Here is a 24,739-nt window from a genome sequence, read left to right as displayed (position 1 = left end):
AGAAACCAGCACAGAGCAGATCGCTTCTGAATGGGACGATCAGGTGGCTGCCATGAGAATGCATACATCAGTGGGACTCTGAAACTGTATGTCCTATGCCAGTTGGGTGCGCGTGCACAAACTCTGCTTGGGGGTTTGGCAACAATGTCCATTCTGGGTTACGGCATTGCTCGGAAAGGGGAACAACTTGCTCGAAGTAGCCTAGAGACCTACGATACCTACCTAGAATGTACCCGCTGCCCAGGACGGGACCCTCTTCTGTAGCGCGCTCGTCCGCCTATAGATAGATGAGGTGTGAGATCGGAGAGCGTTAACCGCACAAGCGAGGAGGGAGGTGTCTGTTCTCAAGGGTTCTCGCCTTCCCGGCACGTTAGATCCAAGCAACAAGGCTCTTTGTTCATGGGGAAACGGGCAATGGGGCTCTGGTGCAGCAGAATGCAGACAGCCCGACGTCTGTGCGGGCTTCAACATGCTGCCGAGTTCTGTTGCGACATCATACGCACGCTGTTAGATGAGGCTTGTCTCGACGACGTCCGATAACCACACAATGCAAAATGGTGAACAATGTCACAATGGGTCCCCCCCAGGTAGCAGCTCGTCAATGCTTCGTGACCGGGAATAACCCTTCTGGGGCTGATGAACTGGCGGTCAGCCTATGCACGCCCTGGGTACCTTCAGGTCGCTGCTTTTCTAGGGCCTGGGGCTGTACCCATCGAGCCGGCCCTCTGAACTCCCATTGATGGCGTGCGTCACAGTCATGAACCATGATCTACCGCACTGCAATGCAAGCCGGCAGCGCTCTCCAGACTTTACCGACATCCACACGCATACCTGGTCAAGGGGCTGTTTGAACCCTCTGGCGAACGCATGGCCACGCACAATGCCAACGCTGCTTGTTTCTTGGCTGGCGTCTGATAGGCCCAAAAACCCCCGATGGCTGCTCGCCTTCTTTCAGACCGCGACAAGCCAGGCCCCAGGTAGCTTGGTCTGCAGCTGTGCTATGCAGGACTCTAGGGGTGGTTTGCTAGTACTATAGTACAGATACAGTACGTTCCCAACTTCAGGGACCGTACGACTCGTGCAGCCGCGAATTGGGTAGGACACCAGAAGAAGCTGAGCAGCGTGGTATGGTGTGGGTGGAGTTCCACCGAAGCCACCGACTCCCCCCTCCGTCTGGCCAGGGCAGTGCTAGGGATTGCGACTTGATCTGGGCCACCCATGGATGGATCCATATCTACAGTAGACCTGTGCTCTGGCAGCGCTGTGGGTTTGCGAGAGGGCAGCCCTAGCACCTGAAAGCCGTGGGTGGGACGGCGCGCGGCTGTAGAGGGGCTTGAGGGGGGCGTGTATGTGTGTGCTGGGGTGGCAGGCTGGCAGATCGCATCGGCCAGCCTGTTTGTTGCTGCCCGAACTAATCGACGGCGGTTGGTTCGCTCAGGGATCTTGGGTCCGTTTGCAAGCCGGCCGAGCCAGCCGATCGCTGACGGCAAACCGCCATTGCCTGCTTTATTCCAAAGCTTAATAGCATTGTCTAATAATGGGCATTGTTTTGATTAATGAACCATCGGAAAATAGAAGGAAAAACAAAAGTTTCAAGAAGAAAAATAGAACCGTCTTAATACTGTCGCTATGGCCGAGCGCTCTGTGACATGATGTCTCATCAAGCCGTGTCAACCAGGAAAGCCAATGGAGGACCGCGCGCGCTTGTCCAGGTCAAGTGAGAGCACGCATATGTATGCATTCCTACTTTCCGCCCAGGCATCGTGAACAAAATGTACGACACGGGGCGGGCTGGCCAGTCAACTCCCGGGCCATCGCTTTGGGCTCGCTAGCTGCGCATTTCATGCATCAGCACGTCCTGCAATTGCCCAATGGCTCTCTTCATGCCTTGGAACAGTCCGAAGCGGTCGCCCGTACCGGTAGCCTTAGCCTGACAGCTTTGCTGGCCTTGCATCACTGGCTAAACCTGGCCACCCTGACCGACACGGGCATGGACAGATGGGGTGCACCTTGAAGTCCAACGGCAGCAGACGTCATAAGGCATCGCCTTGAGATGGTGGTGAACGTGGCAGTATATACCTCATGCCAGCAGTGCGCGGCAAGCGGGCTCTCTTCAGCCTCTAGCGGCACCCCCATCAGCCTCTCAACCTGATAAATCGGGTCGTGGCAGTTGCAGTTGATGGAGTCGGTCACGGTGTTAGTCAAGAAGCGGTGAAAAAAGACGCACGTTGATCCGGGACTTTAGGAGATGATGCCGTCGTGACCCCCTCGTGGAGTCTGGTCCATAAGGAAGTCCTTGCTTTTACGTCCATCCATTGACTTGCCAGGGCTCAATGTTACAGTAAAAATAGTCTCTTTTGAGCAGCCTCGGCGAGGCCTCTGAGAACGGGTTTGGTGGTTATATCGGCGGCCCTCGGAAATGTGACTCGTCGTATCCCTTGCTGACCGAGCTATGTACTTGGGCTTGGGTGTGTTCGAGGTCTAGAAGGGCAATTCGACCAACGTCGTGCCCTGACCCCCGTGCTCCCCACGAAGCGGGCTGGAGTCTAGTGGCCGAGCCGGGAACGCCTCAGAGTGCTTCTAACCCCCTGTTTAAAGTTTTGTTTGAAGATCGCTACTTGGCGAAAGCTCTGCAATTTGTCCATTGAACAAGCCATCCTTGACATGCTGGCAGGCGGGAAGGAGGATGGAGACCGACGTGTCTCTAGCAAGCCCAGTTGCCTCCTTGAGGCTGTGTGGACTGCTTGCTGGCTTCTGATACTGACTTCTCGCCACGGCTTCTCACGTATGTCTGCGGGCTGCTCTTCCGGATGCCTCGATGCTGCTGGTGTTCTGTCGTGTATCCAATGAACAAGATCTCTCCAGACAATTGCAAACGGCATCATCCAATGAAGACGACAGAGAGAGCCATGAAACTCCATTGTCCACACGCAGGTGGAGTGCATATCGGGTAAGGGCAATGACATTAGGCAGGTTGGCAGCATGCGCAACAAGACAACAATGTCCAACCCGCAAGACCACATAAAGATGCAACTTCAGTACCTGGGTATCCTGGGAGCGCGATTGGTGCAGGAATGAGATGTCGCTATACTCGCTGCTGGGGTTCAAATATTATCAGCAGGCCCAGCTGCAGCTGAGGTGCCTCGGGACCGCAGCAAAGCATGCCACAACGTTAATGCGTGTTTGCAAGGCGACCTATGATGCCACAACAGAGCTCATGACGAGGAGCGAGAAAGCCTGGGGGCCATGACTCAAAGCTCATGAATTGGCTCAGTGAGCATTACAGGGGCGCTTGCTCCATGGCCTCATACTGGGCTCGTTTATTCAAGTACTGCCCGTGGAAAATACAGCACATAAGCAACGGGTAGTATAGTAAAGTGTGTACGAAGTAGGTATGTACATGGTTGATGGGGTATGCACCATTCGGGCCTCTGAACCAATCTAGCGAGCCCGTTCCTGCTGTGGCTGGAAAGTGGCGGCTAGGCTACCAAAGTGTCGGATCCAAGGCGAAATTATGGAAACACCCGAGACAACCTCCTTTTGATGAAGAAGAAAAAGCAGCCACCGTCCAAAAGTACCAAACACCGCAGACGCCCGTAGAAGCAACACTTGAACGGGAATTCGGCGACCAATACCATTGCCATCTGATCTTCTTGCCTGATAGCAGCGTGTTGCGGTCTCACCAGGGCCTCGCGCTTTTGGGCATCCACCCCTCCGAATCATGGCGGACATCCCGTTGCAGGTCATATCGGACAATTCGTCATCTGAGCGGCGCATCACTCCATCATGGACCATCAGCCAACTGAAATCTAAGCTCGAATTTGTCACAGGCATCCCGCCGTCGTCTCAACGATTGTCCCTGAAGACGGCCGCTAAGGAGACGATTCCCATCGAGGCTGCGAATGACGACGATGTCCACTTGTCCAACTTTCCCCTGCAGGCGTACGCAGAGCTTCACGTGAGTCATCCAACGGTCTAAATAGCGCAACTTTTGGGGTCGTGAAAACGGGGTTGTGGGATGTTGCATGATCAGGCCCCCACGCCCTTGCTATCGTCCACAGATTGCAGATCTCTGGGCTTGTCATGACTAACGATCGCGACAGGTAGCTGACACCAGACCCGCCGGCGCGCGGCCTAATTACACGGATACCTCTAATGTCGAGAAGTACGTGATGCCAGAAGAGGAGTATGAGAAGAAGACAGACTCGGTCTTGGCTTGGAAGAAGCAGGAGAAACTGGGACGTTTCAACCCAGAGGCCCCCAGCCTCGAGCAGGCCAAGATAGCAGCCTCCTTGCAGGAAGTCCAAAGTCGAGGCATCGCAGTCGGGAAAAGATGCCGAGTCGGTGGTGACGATGCAAGAAGAGGCATCATTCAGTACGTTGGCGACGTCAAGGAGATCCCCGGTGTTCTGGGTGCTTGGGTCGGAGTTCAGCTTGACGAGCCAGTGGGCAAGAATGATGGCAGCATCGGAGGCACGCGGTACTGGGGTCAAGAGAGCACTATGAAGCATGGCGTCTTCGTCCGCCCGGAGCGAGTCGAGGCTGGTGACTGGCCGGCGTTGGACGACCTTGAAGACATGGAAGAGATCTAGTTCAGTTGGGTGGACTGGATCGAGATGCCGCGCTGCCTGTCGCCTTGGTTTTCGGATTTGGGGCTGTATGAGGCCAAGCAGAAGCTCAGGCGTCGCGTGGAAACCAGGGGCCTCTGTGGCAATTAGACCACAGCTCTCGTGAACGCTATGCGGTTGTCTGTCTTTGCGCAAGCATGTCACGAATAAGACCGGCAGCACGCATTGTCGCCAGAGGATAGCAGAAACTCCAGCTGCGGATGACGAAATTTAGGGACATTCAAGCGCGACGGGTATATCTTCCTAGAGTTCGTGTAACTGTTTCCCCAATGGCGGATCGTCACACCCCGTTGGCATTTCATGAGTACTCTGAAGCGCCTATACTGCAGTTGCAAGTTTATAGACTGTTTTGCAAGACCAACGAAGTTACAACGATCCATGCTATTCTAGGCCCCGAGCACCCTTGTCTTTGGCGAGAACCAGATACCGATGAAGCGACTCCTGACTAATGGGTACCAAGCGAGCCTGAACTAGATGCAATCTGGAATTCCATAGACATGGTTCTCTCGACGTACTCCAGGGTCTGTCTAAAAGCCGACTCGGTGTCATCTTTGTGCTGATTTGAGTCGGTGAAGGTCCACTGGTCTCGTGGTCGTTTTCGAGGCCAGAAAGCTTGCTTCATGTTATTCGTGAATGGCTTGAAGTCAATTCGTGAGTGATCGAAGTCTGCCATATAGGGACAGGTTTGACGTTTTGCGGCTCCGACACCTGATGTGCAGGCTTGAGCCGCAAGACAGGGGTGTCAGACAAGGGAGATATGCTCAACTCTATGCGCGCCAGGGGTTTCTACCAGATAGCTTCAAGGATCTTCGAAAACCTCCGATTGCCCCCGCCCCTTGACGAGGTTCGTATCCGTCTTCCGGATTCTCCGTGGTTCAACCTTTCTGGGGGCACATCACATTTTCGGCGAGGCGCCGTGCCACTCCGGACGCAACCTCTCCTCCCAGTGTGCATCCACCGAGATGCATAATTCAGCAAGCCCCGAGAGAGAGAGGATTTCCGCAGCCACGGAGAATATTAGCCTTGGCCGTTTCCAAAACGTCGGTCTCGAAGATCTATAAACTTTGGTGCCGAAGGGGCCGGAGTGAGCCAGTCGAGGCTGAGTTGGCAACGCGGAAGATCAAGCGTTGGAAACGGAAGGAGTGATAAAGCTGGTCAGGCGTTTAATAATTCCATGAACTAAAACAGGGGGCTATCAACAAACTCTTTACCATCGGATCGGTCACGGTTGGTGGTGCTGCCAGCGAGGTCACATGAAGATCTCTGTCACATAGAAAGGCCACCTCACCGCTGAACCACACAGCCAAGAAAAGCCCAGAAACCCCAATGCCCGTTATCGATCGACGTACAGAGCATGTGTGCACGAAGGTCGTCTTGGGCTAGGTCACAGAATGCAATTGATCTGCGAAAAGCTCCTTGGCTAAAGCCAGCGCATACGTATCTTCAAGTTCGCAGGCCTTCCTAGCGGACGCGTTACCACGAGAATCCATGCTCAAGGTTTGGCGAAGCTATAGACCTGGTGTCTGTCTGCCAGTAAACCAAGAACCAAGAAAGCGTCGTCCGCGGATTCCATGCGCAATAAACATAAGCTGCCGACACTGCCGGCCCTGGGACACATGGACACGCTGGACTGATATGTCGAGGCTCGCGGGCCCCGTGCAGCCCAGGAATTTTACTTCCATCAATGCCGGGCTGGGTGCGCCCATCCCCGCGGATTGGCGGTGCATTGCGTCGACAGGCCACTGCGCGAGTGACAAGTCAACAGGGGCACCAGATTGGGCCTAGGGGGAGCTTGGGGCCGCCAGAGCCCCCTGGCATGATTGGCCGGAAACGGCCGTCTTGCTTTAACGCCAGTGCGCTAAAACCGACCTGACGTCTCAGACCTCCAAAACGCCACCTCAAGTCCGTCTCGGGATGGGCCATCAAAACCGATCGCGGCCACGGAACGGGCGCTCTCTGCGTGCACCGCGCGAATGCGAATGCAGTCATCAAAGTCCCACGCAGCAGGGCGAGAGAGACAGGACAGAGGCAGGCCTGGGTGGCCTTTCGGAAAGCTTGTCAGGCCAGCATACAGCGAGCACACAGCAGCATCCATCTCCCCTGCCCGTTCTTACTACGGCCACAACTACGGGCTCGCTGATCCGTGTTTGACCACTCGGGCATATCTGACCCCCTCCAAACCATCTTGGCGTTCTATGCCGAGCCACGGCCAAGCTGGGGGGGCTCCTCCTCTGAAAGCGTGCCGTCCATTCAAATCCCGTTTCTCCACACAATAATCGAAGCCAGCGAAAGTCAACTATTGTAGGCCAAGCTGACGTCCATCATGCACATGCGCTGACTACTGTCCCGTCTTCCGTTTCCCTAATCCAAACCTCATCCTCCCTTCCACCCCCATCGACCTTTTAAACTTTGCAATAAGCTCCGGAATTGCGTGCCAGTAGTGTTTGGAATGTTTACTGCCGATCATAAAGACAGACCACAGCCAGCGAGCAAACCCGACCCCATGTCTGGCTGCCGAGTTCAGTGAAAGTGTGTGCGAGAGACCGTCTTATGTGTGCGAAGAGACAGGAAGCGAGCGAGCGAGCGACGATGCAGCATCACCTCCTCCGGTCTCCAACCATTTAATCTTCATCGTCGCGACGTGTCTCGTTGCGTGCCTAGTGCGCTGTCGCCTCCCGCTGTCGTCACCTCCACAATCAGCCGGCCGATTGTGAGAACCGATAGCGAATCCGCACCCAGGCAATGGCGGCGTCGACCGCGCCCGTCGCACAGATGGCTCGCCTCGCCCTGGCGCTGGCCATGGTGCTGCCCGGTGTAGCCGCCGACAAAGCTACGACAAATGCAGAGGCAACGCTTCCGCCGTACTTCGGCGACTTCACCATGGTGGTTGCCATCAATCCTTCCGAGGCGGGGCCAGTCCCCAACGAATATCCTGTCGTGCCGCTGACTCGGGAAGTCGGCCTGAATGGGACTCAGACCACACTTGCTGTGAGTAGACAAGACGCACTGCCGAGCTGGCATCCGGTCAAATACTGAGCAATCATACAGGCGATCAAAACAACAGGCTCGTTGGTGAATGTAGATCAAAGCAATTTCAATCTCTTCAATGACTCGGGCCAGATCGCCTACGTGTCGTGCGACTCGGTGCCCGAGCAGTCTAATATATCACCGAGCGACGTCCTGAACAGTTTGATGGAGGGCCCCACGAAACCCGAGGCCATTCTTCTCTATACGACAAGCGCTGCATATTGTTCCTTGGATGGGACCAACTTGGCATACCAGTCCATCTGGAGCATGGTCAGCTCCGAGAGCGCCTGGGGGGCCAAGAATTTGACGTCGGCTTCTGCAGGAACAGTCAGAGCCACCATCGAGGGCAACGACACAGCCAACGGGTCTGATTCGGGCGATGGTAGTACCGGCGGTAACAATTCCGCCGTCGCCATGAGCATACTGTACAGCATCACAGGGCTGATAACTCTTTTGTTCCTGGTCATCATTGCAACTGGCGCCGTACGGGCCCACCGGCACCCGGAACGATACGGCCCTCGCGCTGGTTACGGAGGCCGCGCAAGACAAAGCAGAGCCAGGGGTCTTGCCCGTGCTGTTCTGGACACCATACCTATCGTCAAGTTCGGCGACCAGCATCCAGTCAAGGGGGATCCGGATCAGGAATTAGAAAGCATACCAGGCGACCGCCACCAGGATTCGCCCGTACCAATGCAGACAAAGCCCATGCATGAGACTGTGGTCGGCGTAGCACTAACCCCAGGCTCAAATGCTACTGAACAAGAGCGCACGACGCCAAATGCCACAGGCTCCGTAGCGAACTCTGCCGCTGGCAATGAGCCTGTCCACGACGAGCATCTAGGCTGCACCATTTGCACAGAAGATTTTGAGGTTGGTGAGGATATGAGAGTTCTCCCTTGTGATCACAAGTTCCATCCGGCTTGTGTCGACCCTTGGTTGATCAATGTCTCGGGCACTTGTCCATTGTGGTATGTCAAAATCTACCCAGGCCCCAACGAGCCCACAGCTAACACCGTTGATACAGTCGCCTCGACCTGCGTCCACAAGGGGCGCACGATGATACCGCTCACACCGAGGAACCACCCAATCATGGTGACGGAGAAGGTGTTCAGGGGCATGCCGAGGATGCTGAGGCCGTGCAAGTGCGGCGCCGTTCCCGATTGCTAGATTGGAATCGCTTACGACATGCCTCCGTCGACGAGCGAATTCAAGCTTTGAGGCAGATTCGTGAGCAAGAGCAGTCGACCAGTCCTAGAAGCCCAACCTCCGACACCACTCAGCATACAACACTCACCAATAGACTTCGAGAGAAGTTCCACATCCGTACAAGGACACAAGCCTAGGAAGGGCTGATCCACATGCTGAATCTTGCTATATGGGGAGGAAATCTTCAGTCCGCCACCGGATTGATCTTGATCACGGCAATTTTTGTCACATTCTATGGGAGGACGATGTTTTTAATGGGAAATTATGACTATTTTGTCTTCGCTGAAACCGGCTGGGCTGGGGAAGGACCAAGGACTTAATGACCAATGGACCTGGGAGTAAACGGCGTTGGCATGGATCTGGGGACATGTTACTACCCAGCATACGGACGGATTAGGGTGAGCTTATGATGCTTACAAGTGCATTGGGTCGGCGTTCAGAGAAGGATCTTTTCAAACAAAGCTCGGGGTCTGGCTTGGGCTTCGGCTACAACGAACGCTATTAGCGGCAGTTTCAACTCGGCAGAAGAGTTGACTGCGGCTTGTATTCTTCACCAGGCAAAACATTGTGTATTAGCGCATCGCCCGCGCCTTCTTATTTGAATTACAGGAACCACAATCACACAAGCTGGCTTCCTCAACTTGCGCGTGGCATGTGTCATGGGATTTAGCTCGGGGCTCTGTATGCCCGCATCCGGATGTTGACGTAGGTGTAGCACACGTGCCGATTTGCTTTTGTGAGATTGCACCACCCGGGCTTCCTTCCACACTCGGCAAGCCGAAGGGCGGCTGATGTTTGACTGCTTTTTTGGCACTATTTGCAATTATATCAGATACCTACCCACCCATGGCTAGTGCAGTCTATTTTCGAATTCTGTATGGCAGACGACCAGGTCCCGACCAGATCCCTTGGATCAAGCTGGCAGCGCGGCCCGTAACTGGGGTAGAGTGTCCTACCATGACTAGGAGTTCTTCTGTGTGAAGGGTTGGCGTTCAGCTGAAATGGGCTGGTGGCTGCTAATGTCTCACAAGCGAGAACAGCAAGTCTCAATTCCCCTGCCTCTTCCCCCCGCCCCGCCCCGGGACCTAGGGGACCTCGGGATTCTGCAGTGTCCCACGCTGTTGCTTGCTCTCTCATTGCGTGATGAGAATGATGAGAAATCATTGCGACTCGGGGACACGTTCTGGACGTTAGATATACACAGAGTTTGCGCTAGGGACAGCTTTGACTGCCCGACGGGATCCTACCGCTAGCATAGCGGTTGCGTGAAACCCGCCGGCTTGCTCTTTGACTTCCCACCCGGTTGCCGGTAGTATACTGGCACTATAACGGTTCGGGGCAAGAGTTGATTCAGCCCGCTTCAACTCTTTGAAGATTCGGGCTAGAGCCGAACGCCTCCCACCTGCCCTAGGCAAGGGAGGAGAGGGGCTGGACGCTTATTGGTAGCACAATTGGATAGTCATTAGTCCTCAGGCCCGGCATTCTTGAAAGCGGATACCCACCACCTCCCCGAGGCCTGCGTGCGCTATGACACGCCTATACGCATCTATCTGCGATCTTCATCAACATGACTTCGATCCCCGGGGATCTTGCGTTTCATGGCCGTCGAATGGATGGATTATCCGTCCCTATTCTTCTCGATGAAGTAGCCAAGGAAACGGGTATGTCCCGTTGTACTATTTAATGCAATTGCCTCGTACTTTGCTCACCACACAAGCATCGCTCCTCGTTCGTCGCTTGGCTTCTCTACACATTGCTTCTGACGGGCCCAGTGGCTGATCGTACAGCCGGTCGAGACCCTCGGGAGACCTCGCGTAGCAAGACCCTCCCACCCCCGAATCGTAAGGATCAAGTCTATTCTCTCCCTGTTATGCTATATAACTCGCACACGGAGTAGTTCCGGCCAACCGTCCAGCCCAGCCCACCCCAGAATCCGGTGGAGGTGCGTGGCGCCGAATCAGTTCTACTAGTAGTCCGGGTCACATCAACCTTATTTAGCAAAGCTGGGGTCCCTGTCAGGGCCAAAAACCTTCCTCCATCCCTTTCCTTCCCTTTCAATAGCCTTAGACAACCCCATCCCGGGACTGTGTCAACCTGCAGAGGCCTCTTGCTCCATTTCAAATGCGACCTTGAAAGAAGAGGAAGGCCCAAGCTGATGAGGCTGTCCAGGTTCGCGATGCCTCCTCCGTTACACCCACGACAGGATGGAGACATCGCTCCAGTCCCATTCCACGAACCGCTGGCCGGCACCGTCGTCGATGTGATAGTGTCCCTGATCTCGATCGCCATACTATCGTCGTTTCTCAGTGCGTCGGTTCAAACCCTCTTGATTGTGACTTTCATCACTGATCCGTTGTGGTTGCAGCTCAAAGGTTTCATATGATCAAGACCTGGAAGAAGCTCCCCTTGGTCGTCTGGCGTGTGTATTGAGAACGCTCCCATGGGCCAAGACTCCCATGACTGATGTTTATTGTCTAGTTGTGTTCGCCATCTTTGTCGACTCGTGGCTGTTCGTCTTCGTCACGGCGATTCTGAAACATGGCGTCGGTATCAACACGAGCTACGGGATGTGCTCTTCTGCGATCCTGTTGTGTTTGATCTGCTATGTGACGACCAAGGTTCGTAAGCCCTCTCTGGCCTATTCTGAATTAGTGGCTAACGGAGTGTAGATTGTAAGATCCAAATCGGCGGTGTACGGGCCACTGTGTGTACTGACCTGTCTCTCAGATGATATATCTTTTCCTGGTTGAGAAGGCTGTAAGACCCCCATAGAAAGCTTAAGCCAAGCACTTTCCACGGTATGCTGATAATATTACCAGTTCATTGTCCGCAATGGCTCAAAACCGCGGCTTCAGTCCAAGTTGTATATATTCAACTCTTTTGGAATGCTCAGTTAGTCGAAAAGGCATACCATGTCCAGATTAATTGCTAACGCATGGTAGCCATATATGTTGTGGTATCTATCCTTAACTTCATTTTGTAAGTCTCTATAGATATTCACAACGTATGATCACTTGGACTAATGCTCGATCTCTGGTTCCAGCCGCATTACGCGTATCGACGACGGGCAATGCATCATTGGGATGAAGCGGGTAGCTATGATACCCCTGATTACATTCGACTTGCTTGTAAATGTAAGCATATCGTCCGCGTCGGTGCTTCTTGGTGGTGTCTAACTTGCGTCTAGGTTTACCTAACTACACTTTTCTTAATTCCACTACGATGTAAGTTGGAAGGTCAGCTCGTTTCAGGTATACTGCTAACCTTGGATTTAACTAGGCCTCTACTCCTTCCGAGATATGCCCCGAACCCGAGCGAATGTGCGCCTTCGTTCGGTCGCTTTACGCACGTTCGTTGGTGCTCTTAGCACAACTATATCGAGCGTTGTGTGAGTATATCCCATGACTCCGAGGCACTTTACTCCAAGCTAAACGTGTTTCTGCAGCAACTTGACGGTCTTGATGGCGCTGGATGGGGAGCCCGGTTGGGTGTGTTTGATGTGCTGCAACTGCGACAGTGAATATACCTGCCCGTTCCAAATATACCTCATAACATTTGGCTAACGGTTGTCGAACTCTAGTACTGTTCTCAGCAGTGGTCATCCAATGGGTCACCTCGCGTGACAACGCCGGCACCGCAAGCTCAGTGGATCATAAGAACTCGCTGCAGCCAAACCTTGACGACAGAGGCACGCCACAGAGCCATCGCCAGGACGGCCGGCGGGCCTCGGCGGTCGCGGACATGCACGGGAGCAGAAGCGGGTCCAAGTACGCAGACGAGATGGATGTCACGGCATACCCGCTTTCGTCTCCCCTGGACCCGTACAGATCGGCGGAACTGCGCAACGCGAACCCGTTCAACGAGAGCAGCCGGCCCAAGCGGATGCGTCGGCTGTCGAGCACCAGCCTCGTGGAGGAACCGCCCAGTCGTGCGTCAGAGCAGGAGACGGCCACGGATCCAGAGACAGAGACGGACACAGACGGGATCAGAGTGTCGATAGCATGGGGTAGGGAAAATGCACAAAAGCAGATGACCTGAGAAAGGGATGAGAACATAGAAGGGAAAAACGGGAAAAACCATATACGGGACAGACACGAAGTATGAACCGGAGTCTTACGACTCACCGGCGACATTGCATAGCATGGTATGGGGTCCGCATTATATACCCAACAACACGCAAATTTGTGCGTATGGATGAGGGCAGAGTTTACATTGACATAGACTACTATATAACACATCGTCTTTTCTCATCGCCACATCCGTATCTCGTATTTATCATTTTTGCTCTGACTCATAGCACCACATCCTGTTCTGCTTGAATTGGAATTTTCTTGGGCTGGTATGCATGCACTGTCAATATACCAGACATTCCACGACTAACGTCCCTTTCATCCACCAAAGACGTTGGATCACACACAACATCAATGCTTACAAGCACCCATCGCTCCTCTGGCAGAGGTGCTGCCATTATTTCCTCCATCACCATATGGCCAGAACTCGAAGATGGAACTCAAGAGAGTACCGAGTCATCGAGGTCGAGTGAGATAATATCTCATGTGCTACCGTGCTGACATGCTGGGTAGATCTCGGTCAGAGACGTCGTCAAGTATATTAGCCTTCGCTTCGTGCCTTACTGGTGTACCGTATATAACCTCCCACGAACTGTGAACTGATATACACGACTATAGACGCTAGAGAACTCGGGATTCTGTCCACTCTCCTATAGATAAACTGGCGATCGCCCGCTTTAAATCGAAAATCCCAAGGTCGCGAGCCCCAGCGCCGAAAACAGGTACATTCCAAGTTCCGCGCGGGAACCGCTTTTGCCCTCCGTAAATAACCCATCCATGAACCCCCAACCACCACCCTAAACCGGACAGCGTAACGGACGCTATTTGTACCCTCTCCTAGTCCGCGCTGTGCTTCGCTCTATCTTGCCGGTCCCGCTTTGCTAATGCGATATCCTACTATCATACTCTGGCTTGGCTTCGTGAACTGGGTTGGACTTATATCCTGGCTCGGTTACAAGTACTATGCTACGGCGTCGAGACGAGGGTGCCGGATATGGGGAAGCTATCCCGATGGCCGAGTCTTATCAGTGAGCGGAGGCAACCGGTCGCTCTTCGGCTTAGTTCCAAACCGGTCGACTACGATAGTTGATCACAGGCCATCAAAGTTGCGATACAGCGAGAACAAGTCGGCTGTCACTCAATGCTATGCCAACGTTCTCCTGATTTCTTCCTTTATTTGACTTGAAAAGAAACGTTGTTGAGAAGCGCGCAGGATTGTTGAGTTGCTTAGTCGTCTAATAGTGCGCGGTAGGCCCCTAAGCTGAAGCTTTGTATATTGTATAGTCAAGAACATATTGTTCTGGTATTTTACAACGTTATAGACACCAGCGGAGAGTCACACATTCGAGGTCTAACATTTGAGATATCGCCTGACGCGAAATATCTATGTTCGCATCCGGCGGCACGATCAACGTCGTGTGCCGCTTGGATATATCTGCTCACAGCTCCGTGTCCTTCCAAACCGGCTTTCGCTTCTCTAGGAAACTGTTGACACCCTCAATCATGTTCATACCCAAATCTACGCGCTTGTACCAACCGTTGAGGATTACATCCGTCGCCTCCTCCGGGCCTACGCCTTCCCAACTCAGTTTCAGGCTTTCACGACTGACGATGACGGCATCTGGGCTGTTACCCGCAATGCATCTCGCCCATTCCAGTGCCTTCTCCAGCACGGTCGGCCCGTCGCCGCCGTCTGGTACCACCTCATTGACCAAGCCCCAGGCTTCCATCTGCTCCGCTGTGTATGACTTGCCACCCAATGCCATTTCCATCGCCCTCTGGCGCCCCACGCTTCTCGTCAGCCTGAGAAGCCCGCCAGTAATGGCAATCACGCCAACTGTCACTTCCGGCAGGCTGAACTTGGCCGACATGGCCGCAATGACCATGTCGCAGTTGATCACCATCTCAAAGCCGCCGCCGTAGCAGAGACCGTTGACGGCAGCAAGTATGGGCTTCTTGCCGCCCCGGTTGGCCATCCCTCCGAAGCCGCCGCGGGGGAGCCGCACGTCGGGCTTGTTCTGCCCTGGCTGATTACCACCATCGCTCGTTTCCTCACTCCGAGATGTGACTGCCGACGTACCACCGCTCTGCTGGGCCGCAGGGCCCCATGCCGAGTTGATATCGCGCCACTCCTTGAGATCAGCTCCCGCACTGAAGGCCCGCCCAGCACCTGTGATGATGGCGCACCGCAGCGGAGGCTGGTCGTCGTACCAACCCCAGAGTCGCTCCAAAGCGAAGTGTTGAGGTCTTGGGATTGCATTGAGTGCTTTTGGACGATTCAGCGTCACCAACAATATGTGAGGTGCTGGGAACGATACAATAGTGTCGGCTACCGGGGGTGGTGCATCATGCAACCAAATAGGCAGCTCTGGATCGTTCGGCGACGATGTGGCAGGTGCAGACATAGCGATAGATATGATAGTAAGATATTAGAAGTGAGAGTATGAACCAATTTGATAGGAGGGGGCGGTTTATATATCCAACCCCGTGTTGCTATTTCAAGTTGTACAATCCACTGGGGATGATACTTGTGGAGCGAGGATGACGTGAGCACAGGATGGTTCTAGGGCTCTGACGGCGTATTATCGTACTACCATCGTTGATATCGCTTTTACGACACATGCTTATTGGAACGTGCACAGTGAAAATTTACAGGTCCATTGCCTGCGACTGTACATGCTAGCTATTATATGGGCCGCAGGCGCATGACTTTGCAGCTGCTAGGCACATCAACCAGGCACTTTGGTTACATGGGCAGTCATTGTGACTGACATATGCTCTGGCGGATCTAGAAACCCTTGGAGGTATGCTTGGACGACCTGCTGGACCGTAATTGTGTATTGTCACACGGATCCTGCTCAAACACTAGCGCAATTTTCCTACCAAAGCGGTATACCTCACTTCATTCGGCTACTTATATATGATAAGTCAGGCGAAACTGAAATGCTTGAATTATTTTAAAATTTGACCACATTGGTAGTGTCAATATGCAAGCTGTTAAGTTCTTTAAACCATAAGAGAACATGGCAAAGGAAAATGGACAGGTGAAAGAAGCGTGTCTATCTATACGACATCGTGAAACTCAGTATGCTAGAAATCTATGGCCCAGATGTGAGCATAAAGCAAGAATGTCGACCTCTATGTTGAAATGTTCCATACAATTCGATCTACAGGGATACCAGGACGTAGATACTAGTCGAAGCGACGGTTTTGGAAAGGGCCAGTAGTGAAGTGCTCTGCATGATGTCAAAAATGGACACCTCGCTGCCGGCCTGCAACGCGAGCATATTACGCAGCTCCACAGCGACGAGAGAATCCACGCCGAAGCCTGCCATGGATTTGGACGCCGCGATTTCCTCGATGGGAACCATGAAAATATCCACCAGCTTCTGCTTCAACGCTTGTAAGATGAGATCGGCCCCCTCGTCGATCGAGGAAGCCGCTGCCAGCTTACCAGCCAGACTATCGGTTCCGCCGTGGCTTTTGAATACGTTAGAGCCGTCTTGGGACAGCTTCCGGGGCTGGAGCGCCGAGAAACTCAGTTCGCGGGCGAGCGGCGACCCGGTGCTTTCGTCCCAGTGCTTGCCGGGCCCCGTGTTGAAGCCAACCATGACCTGCGAAGAAGGGAAGACGATGGCCGACTCCACGGCTGCCAGAACTTGTGCCTCGCTGAGTGGCAGGTGCCCGTGCCTTGTCATGCGTTCATGCGCAGACTTTTCTGTTGCCACTTTACCGATACCCTTGACGACACCGAGATCCAAGGCCACCGCTGGCAGCCCCTTAGCGACGCGATACTTGGCAAGTGCATCTTGAAATGTCCCACCAGCCGTGTAGTTGGAACTGCTTGCGTAGCCGATGATGCCGGCCAGAGACGATAGCATGACAAAGAAGTCTAGCTCGGAGCCCAAGAGGTTATGAAGGTTCCATGTGCCCTGTACCTTGGGGCTGACAGCCGCGTTGAATTGTTCGACTGTCATTTGCTCGAGGATGGAGTCTTCAATCACCATGGCGCCTTGGATGACACCGCGGATGGGTGGAAACTCCTTGGCACAGTGCTGTAGTGCGAGCGACAAGTCGGCATCGCTTGTGATGTCACATCCAATGGACTTTACTCGGGAACCCGGGTATTCCTTCTCAAGCTCAGCTACGAAGGCACCTACGGCGCCTGTGGAATTAGCACTTCGCGACAAGAGAATTATGTTCTTCCCGCCACGAGACAGCATCCACCGGGCGATGCTCTTGCCAATACCCCTCACGCCTCCAACAATGAGATATGAGAAATCAGGCCGGAGCTTCGCCACAGGCTGGCGTTGAACAACCTGATTTCATGTTAGCTTCCCATCACACCACAAGCATATGCAACGGATCCAGCTTACCGGAACTGTTATGTCTGAAGCGATCGAGACCACAATCTTACCCATGTGCTTTCCAGCTTGCATCTGCCGGAAAGCCTTCTCGAGCTCGGGAAGAGGGAAGACGGTGATGGGCTCCACTGCCGTGATTGCCTTCTGCTCCAGCAGGCGCGCGACGCTGGCTAGAACCCGATGAATCTCGGACGGCCTGTCCTGAAGCAGTACTGACATGTCAACGGAAGAGAATGAGGCAACACGTGAAAACTGCTTGAGCTCCAGGTAGCTATTCTGCTCAAGGTCGTATTTGCCAATCTCGACGAAATGGCCGTACGGGGCGAGGCAGTTAAAGCTCTCCTGGAGAAGTCGCCCCGAGAGGCAGTTCAGGACGACGTCCACGCCATTCTTCGTCATCGACTTAAGTTTCGGGGCGAATGAAGCGTCCCGGCTGGAGAAGACATGGTCCACCGGTAGATTATACTTGTTGATGATGAAACTGCGCTTTTCATCAGTGCCAGCCGTGGCGTACACTTCGGCACCCACCAGCTGGGCTAGAATTATAGCGGCCTGCCCAACACCACCGGCTGCGGCATGGATCAAGACGGTTTGGCCCTTTCCAAGTCTTGCGATGTCGTAGAGTGATGTGTAAGCCGTAGCAAATACCATGGGTATAGACGCGGCGGTCTCGAAAGCCATGTCTGGGGGCATGTGATAGGCCGTCGTCCAGGGTAGACGTACCCGACTCGCGAACTGCCCATTCAAGAGACAGAAGACGCGGTCGCCCACTTGATAGCCATGAGAGATAGCCGACGTACCAGCACCGGTGATGACACCAGCGCATTCGTACCCCATCCTTGTTTCATTGAGTTGACCCATCGCTACCATCACGTCTCGGAAGTTGAGCGCCATCGTCCGTGGCTCAACTTCGATGAATTCGGGTGCAATATTTGTGCAGGCCTCCAAATGGTCGCTGAAGACCAACGTCTCCAGCAGACCAGGAGTGGCGACCTCCAATTTCAGAGGACGGTCCGTTTGGTGGAACGGCTCCAATTGCGGTGTCTTGCTCTGCGATGGATCTGCCGCTATATACGAGTTCCTCTCAAAGTCCTTGTATAACCTTGGGGTGAGGATCACGCCGTCGCGTTCTGCAAAATCGAAGTCTCTTGGGGCATTCTGTTCGGGTACAGAATCATCGAAACATGTTGCGAGGACCCGGGTAATGGCCGAAACGTCCTCGTGCCCCAGAGAAGACCTATGGGAGTCGAGATCCAAAGACACGTAGCGTTTGCCACTATACTCGTTTCTCAGCGAGCGGAGGAATCCCTGGCTCAGAGCGAGCCAAGGGTCATTCCCCTCGACAGCGCCGCCGCGCGTGATCCAAAGCAGCCCATTGCAGTTTAATACTAGGGACTTGATGGCACTAAACTCTGCCGCTGATGGCTTTGAAAGAATCGAGTGGTGAATTTCGCCGAGGAAGACACATACGCACCCTGTTGCGTGCACCGAGTTGATTGATTCCACGACGGGTACACTTCCACCAGTCACGGCGGCGATGGAATGTTGCAGCTCTCTGAGCCAATTCTCCTCCAGACTTTGGCCATTTGATACAAGTACCACAGGAGCGAACAGAGAGCGATCGGCCTGTACCGTCGATAACATGATCGTAGATGTCGAAAGTTCTCTGCTTTCACCATCATAGATCTCCAGATCAATTCCAGTGAACCCTGCTTCCATCAGCAGCTGATCCCACTGATGGGGCGATATGGCTTTGTCGATGTTATTTTCGTCATCCGGCGACCCCTGGCCCCTAGATGAGGAGTGATCATTGTCATCGACATTGCTTACGCTTGGAACGGTGGCAGGAAGAAGGCCAAGGCCAAGGGCAAGTTGAACATCCAATTGGTCAGTTATGGCTTCGAGCAGTAGTAGCTTACCCCCTGGCCTCAACAGGCTCCTCATGTTCGCTATGGATACATCTGGATGCCTGTAACTGCGCGAGATTTGGAAAGCGATAATAAGATCATAGCTTCCGAGTTCAAATCCCTGCTGTACTGGGTCTGCATTGGTGTCCAGCCGGCGGCAGGAAATAATACTGCTCCAGGCCTCAAAAGCTTGCTGTATAGAATCGAATGGGGCCGGGCTTACATGAGTGAAATGATACTCAGAAGCAAGGGGCCCGAACCCTGATTCTGCTCCGCTGCCGAGTACTTCAAGGACACACTTCGTCACCTCGCCAGTACCAACACCAGTTTCAAGGATCTTTGCCTGGGGATTGTGATGAACGAAGTTCCTGATTAGCTCGCTCAGTTGGGCGCCTGCCCATCCAAGGTTTGTTTCCTCCTCGTGATATCTTTTTTGAAGGTTGTCTACCGTCACCAAATTCAAGGGCGATGCCTCGCGGCTCAGTATCGCCGCGATGTGTGACCCTAAGCGACAGAGCATCTCGCCTTTAACATTGGCTGCAGCTACCTCATCAAAGAGCCGCTGCTTCTGTTCGATGCTGTCATGCACCCATGCGGCACTTCCAGGTCCTAGGTCTCCCTGGAGTCCTTGCTGGACCTGCAACTTCATCCACACGTAGAATTTCTTGTGAGCAGTTGACAGTGTCTGCACGTCGTGTAACGTCAAGCCCTCAAGTGAATCGTGCAGAAAGTGGAAGCAAGCGCGTCTGATCTTTGCCAGAAATTCAGTCTCTTTGGGTTCGATGCAGGACAGGAGTCTTCTTTTCAATACATCCGCCTCCATAAATGCGAAGTCGGGACCCCAATTCATAGTGGCACAGATCTCTCTCTTGTAAGTCTCAGGTTGGCGAGGGATGGCTGCTCCGAGAGACTGGCAAGCCAGTCCCTGAACCACTAAGACAGGTGTCTCAGACATGGCCATATTGTCAGTGACGTCCACTAGATGAATATCAGATTGAAAGCCTTTCGAATCATGGCGCTGGATCTGAGAGCGCGCTTGGAATCGGTGCCCAACTTGCGAGCTGATATGATGGGATACCCAGAGACTATCGATGGTTTTCGGGACCTTGGCGCTATCATGGAACTCCGTCCCGGCTTCAGGAAGCGCAGTGTATGCCGACACAAACACCGAGTCCAGGGTAGTAGGGTGGATCACATGCTCTTGTTGGTGGTTGGAAGGCATCTTCGAACGGACATCGGCGATGGTAAGAGTGCTTAACGACTGCCTCTCCCCGGATTGAATGCTCTCCAAATTTTGGAATAAGGGGCCGTAGCAGATAGAGACGGACTGCATGCCAGCGTACATATCTTCAGGGTGGATATCCCTTGAGTTGAACAGTGATGATTTCACTCCAGACGACGAGGTAATTGTGCTCCAATGGTCTTGCTCATCGCTGGCATTCGATAGAGCGACTTGGACTAGACCTTGGCAATGGTCTGTCCACTTGCTGTCCAACCCAACTGACGAGATCTGAAAGGCCTTCCATCCTCGGACTCCAATGGCCTTGTTGCTGACAGGCCTGAGTGTAGTCTGGACTTCAATCCCGTCGGAACTCTCTGGGATTACCAATGCTTGCTGAATGTCTACATCGCGCAGTCGATACCCCAAAACCTTCATAATGTCGCTGGTCTGGGCGACTTGACGAGCAGCCTCAATGGCCATGCATATAAATCCAGCAGCAGGGTATACCATGTTAGACTGCACAGTGTGCTCTCTCACCCACGGGAGCTCTGATGTTCGAATGATATGCTTCCAAGTTGGAGCATTGACATTCGTACCATCTTGCAGAGATCCTACCAAGTCATGGGGCGCTTGTTTTTTCTCGCGACGACTCTTATTGACCCGTGGTTCAGACCAATGCTGGACAAGGTGCGTCCACGGGTACGTTGGAAGATTGCTCAAGACACGTACACTATGCTTTCCCAGAGGGAAGTTGACAGCATCAAGGTCGACAGGTATGCCCTGGCACTTCAGCTGCCCCACCAGAGCATGCATCGTGTGAATTGCATTCGACTTCCGGATCAAGCATGACAAGTAGGTTATACTGGTGCCTCGAAACTCTGGAAGTGTCAAGATGTCCCCGATGGGCCCGGAGAGGGCCGCGTGAGGCCCGACTTCGATCACAACGTCCACTGTTGTTTGCTCGGTGGCTTGATCATAAGCCATTTCCCGGAACGCATCCACGAACTGCACGGGACGCAGTAAGCTTTCCACCCAATGGTCAGGGTTGCTGATGCTGGCAGCATCCATCAAGAGGGTGCCCGTTGTGGGTGACGCGTATCTTACGTGCCTCATCTCTGGCTCTGCTTTGCCGACTCCGACCAAACGCATCTGGTCGCGGTAGGCGTCGGAGCCCGGCAACATGTGGTGAGAGTGGAACGCAGTGCCAACTCGAAGACGACGGGCAAATAAGTTCTTCTCCTTGGCGATGGCCTCGAGCTCGTCAATGGCCGTCAGGTCACCGGAGAGGGTGACGCTCGATGGACTGTTGATGCATGCAACATTGGCCCTCCCAGACTTGACATGCTTGAGAAGGTGCTCGGCTACATCGCGTCCCACACCAATTGCGAGCATCCCACCGTGACCAGTTGTAGGTACCGATGCGACGCCGCCGCGGCAGTAGCTGACAGCCATGGCCGACCTGAAGCTGAGTACCCCAGCAGTGTAGGCTGATGCCACCTCTCCGCTAGAGTGACTGCAGACAGCACAAGGCAGGACACCCCAGGACTCCATGAGGCGTACCAAGGATATCTGGACGGCCACGCAGAGCGGCGTGCTCATCGAGACCTCGCCTACTCTGCTCGTGTCTGCGTCACGAAGAAGTTCCTCTAAAAGTGACCAGTCGGCGCCAAACTCCCGCAAATACTTGTCAGCCTCGAGGATGGACGTTTTGAAGAGCGGGTAAGCATCAAGAAGCTCACGTCCCATGGCATGCCATTGTGCTCCCTGCCCGGTGAAAACGAATCCGACTCTTGGTTTTGGGTCGCTACTCCGAGTTGGCTGAATTCTCGGATTGTCGAGAGCTTGTATCAGTCCTGGAATATCGCCGGCTCTATAGGCAGATACCCATGGGAATAGAGTGCGACGTTGACCTAGCGTGTAGGCCAGACTATCAAGGTACTCGTTATCGTCCTCGTCGCTGAGAACAAGCCTCTGCAGGTGCTTCTTCAAGTTTTCTACCATCATGCGACAAGCCTGCTCGTCCTTGGCGCTCAATAAAAACACCCGAGAGTATTGTTTGATGGAATGTCGGTCTCCGTTGGTGTATCCATTTCCATTGAGATGACGACGGCTGTCATGCACAATCTGGTGCGGCAGGTCTTCCATGATAACGTGGGCATTAGTACCACCGTATCCGAAATTGCTGAGAGAGGCCCTTCGGTTCCCATCGACACCTGCGTGCCATTCTTCGCACTTTTGAGGCACCTTGAAATTCCACTCGTCAAGCTTGAGTCGTTTGTTAGGCCTCTCGAAGTTGATACTCGGGGGTATTTCTCCCCTCTCAAGAGCGAGAGCGACTTTAATCAAGCTAGCCAACCCCGAAACCGTCTCTGTGTGCCCAATGTTGGATTTGACGGAACCGATCAGCAGCGGCTCCTTGGCTGACCTGGAGTGCTGGAATACGGCAGCGGCGGCTCCAAGTTCGATTGGATCACCAGTGGGGGTGCCGGTTCCATGAGCCTCGAAATACTGCACAGCGCCCAGCCCTAGGCCGGCATTTCGGTAGCACTTCCGGATGAGTTCTTCCTGGGCCTGCTGACTGGGTGATGTGATTGTTTCCGTCTTGCCGTCCTGATTCAGACAAGTTTCTCGAATCACGGCCCGGACGGGGTCTCCCGCCCTCAGCGCATCATCTAAACGCTTGAGGACAACGGTTGCAACACCTTCCCCTCGCCCATATCCATTTCCTCTGCTGTCAAAAGAATAGCTGTGATAATTAATTAGCAGATGTTGTGAGTACTATTCACGTGTGTTTGGGGTTTCGGTCGGACGCGTGAGTTATGTCACTGGACCCGTCCATAACTGGAAGCTGGGGGTCTGGTGTCCACTTACGATTTACCATCAGGTGAAAGAAAACTAGTTATAACAGGCAGTATTGCCTAGCAATCGTCGTGTAGGCTCTTACCCTAGTGATCCAAGCGCCGCAAAATTATCCGAGTTGATCATCAGATTGGAGCCGCCCACGATGGCAGTATCCACTTCCCCAGTCTTGAGGCCCTGGCAGGCCTGATGTACTGCGGTAAGTGTGGTACTGCAACCGGTATCTATGGTCATGCTCGGGCCGCGCAAATCGTAGAAATGAGAGATTCGATTGGCTGCCATGGCGGCGCCGTTACCTGTTACCAAGAAACGGGGAAGGCTAGTGGGATCTCGCATGTGGCTGTCTTGATAATCATGGAAGAAGGATCCTGCGAAGACAGATGTGTTGGATCCGGCAATCTGCTGTAGTGGGATACCAGCTGTAGTGAATCTCGTCAATAAGTATGCTACATCACGTCTGCATTTGCTGGACGCACCGCTTTCTAACGCCTCGTAGACAGACTCTAGTTGTAACCGGAACTGGGGATCCATAGTCTAGGGCATGTCAGCGTTGCCTTTATCGGACGTGCTTTGAATGCTCACCGCAGCAGTCTCAGCCGAAAAGTTGAAGAACGCTGCGTCAAACTGAGATATATCCGCTTTCAGGAAATGTCCTCCTCGCACATTCGTCTGTTGTCATATCATTAGTCAATACGGCTGTCAACGGGAGAGCCTTCAGAAAACATGAAGTGAATACCGTGCCAATATTCTCGTGATTCGCATGATACACGCCACCGAGGTTGAATCTCGACTCTGGGATTGGACTCCAGGCACTTCTGCCCTCGGCGAGCAGTTCCCAAAATTTCTCGGGGCTTGTGGCATCACCAGCGAACTTGCAGCTCATGCCCACAACAGCGATGGGGGTGCTGCTGCCCTTGGGACCCTCCATGACTGTGCTAACTCGGCGCGCAGCTTTTGGAATAGAATGTCACAACGTCAGAGATAGTAGTAAATGATTAAACATGGTGTATTCGTCCGGAGTCTTAATACTCGTCTTTGCATGTCAATTTATATAAAGAGTACCAAGTTTCCTGCCTACAGTGCAATACGATTAGTTGGGACACAGCGACGGGTACTGCCCAGACACCAACTACTGTAAAAGGATAGCTCAAGGATGGTTTTATCGGTGACAGGAGACTTATGGTGAACTAAAAAGTATTTGGCTGCTGCTGTAACAAGACTAGTGGACTTGACGGAACATCTACTATGTTCAAAACTAATTGCGTCCCACTGTAGATGCAGAGGATTCTGGTACACAATGTGGTAATCACGACAGACCAAGACTAGCGTTGTAGCCCATGCCTACGGTCATTGGTCCTTGCTGACCGCAGTGTCCAACACTTCCCGGTAGCATCCACGGTGGATAAGGTCCGTATGTACGGAGCGGCTGGCTGCAATAATCGAAACAGGGTCTTGT

At 53.5% G+C, this 24,739-nt stretch overlaps 5 protein-coding genes across 5 annotated transcripts; 3 read left to right on the top strand and 2 right to left on the bottom strand.

Annotated features, from left to right (window-relative positions):
* Positions 1-3,721: 3,721 nt before the first annotated feature.
* Positions 3,722-4,592, top strand: JN550_009222 (uncharacterized protein; the record flags this gene model as incomplete). The annotated part of the gene is made up of 2 exons (XM_049321271.1): positions 3,722-3,958; positions 4,104-4,592. The coding sequence occupies 2 exons, from the start codon at positions 3,722-3,724 to the stop codon at positions 4,590-4,592; spliced, it is 726 nt and encodes a 241-aa protein (XP_049168798.1).
* Positions 4,593-7,370: 2,778 nt separating this feature from the next.
* Positions 7,371-8,998, top strand: JN550_009221 (uncharacterized protein; the record flags this gene model as incomplete). The annotated part of the gene is made up of 3 exons (XM_049321269.1): positions 7,371-7,616; positions 7,677-8,623; positions 8,680-8,998. The coding sequence occupies 3 exons, from the start codon at positions 7,371-7,373 to the stop codon at positions 8,996-8,998; spliced, it is 1,512 nt and encodes a 503-aa protein (XP_049168797.1).
* A 2,039-nt stretch (positions 8,999-11,037) lies between these two features.
* On the top strand, positions 11,038-12,899 carry JN550_009220 (uncharacterized protein; the record flags this gene model as incomplete). The annotated part of the gene is made up of 11 exons (XM_049321268.1): positions 11,038-11,167; positions 11,227-11,280; positions 11,340-11,479; positions 11,589-11,618; positions 11,681-11,753; positions 11,804-11,840; positions 11,905-11,995; positions 12,049-12,085; positions 12,141-12,249; positions 12,307-12,377; positions 12,442-12,899. 11 exons carry the CDS (start codon positions 11,038-11,040, stop codon positions 12,897-12,899), a joined length of 1,230 nt encoding a protein of 409 aa, XP_049168796.1.
* Positions 12,900-14,370: 1,471 nt separating this feature from the next.
* Positions 14,371-15,336, bottom strand: JN550_009219 (uncharacterized protein; the record flags this gene model as incomplete). Its single annotated transcript, XM_049321267.1, has 1 exon — positions 14,371-15,336. One exon carries the CDS (start codon positions 15,334-15,336, stop codon positions 14,371-14,373), a length of 966 nt encoding a protein of 321 aa, XP_049168795.1.
* A 762-nt stretch (positions 15,337-16,098) lies between these two features.
* On the bottom strand, positions 16,099-24,211 carry JN550_009218 (uncharacterized protein; the record flags this gene model as incomplete). The annotated part of the gene is made up of 6 exons (XM_049321266.1): positions 16,099-17,250; positions 17,308-23,170; positions 23,369-23,702; positions 23,760-23,817; positions 23,866-23,952; positions 24,020-24,211. The coding sequence occupies 6 exons, from the start codon at positions 24,209-24,211 to the stop codon at positions 16,099-16,101; spliced, it is 7,686 nt and encodes a 2,561-aa protein (XP_049168794.1).
* Between the last annotated feature and the right edge of the window lie 528 nt (positions 24,212-24,739).

Source organism: Neoarthrinium moseri (genome assembly GCF_022829205.1).
Source record: "Neoarthrinium moseri strain CBS 164.80 chromosome Unknown scaffold41_Wmoseri_CBS_16480, whole genome shotgun sequence".
Lineage (NCBI taxonomy): Eukaryota > Fungi > Ascomycota > Sordariomycetes > Amphisphaeriales > Apiosporaceae > Neoarthrinium > Neoarthrinium moseri.
Note: the sequence above shows the minus strand (reverse complement) of the source record. Positions and strands in the feature narration are given on the sequence as shown.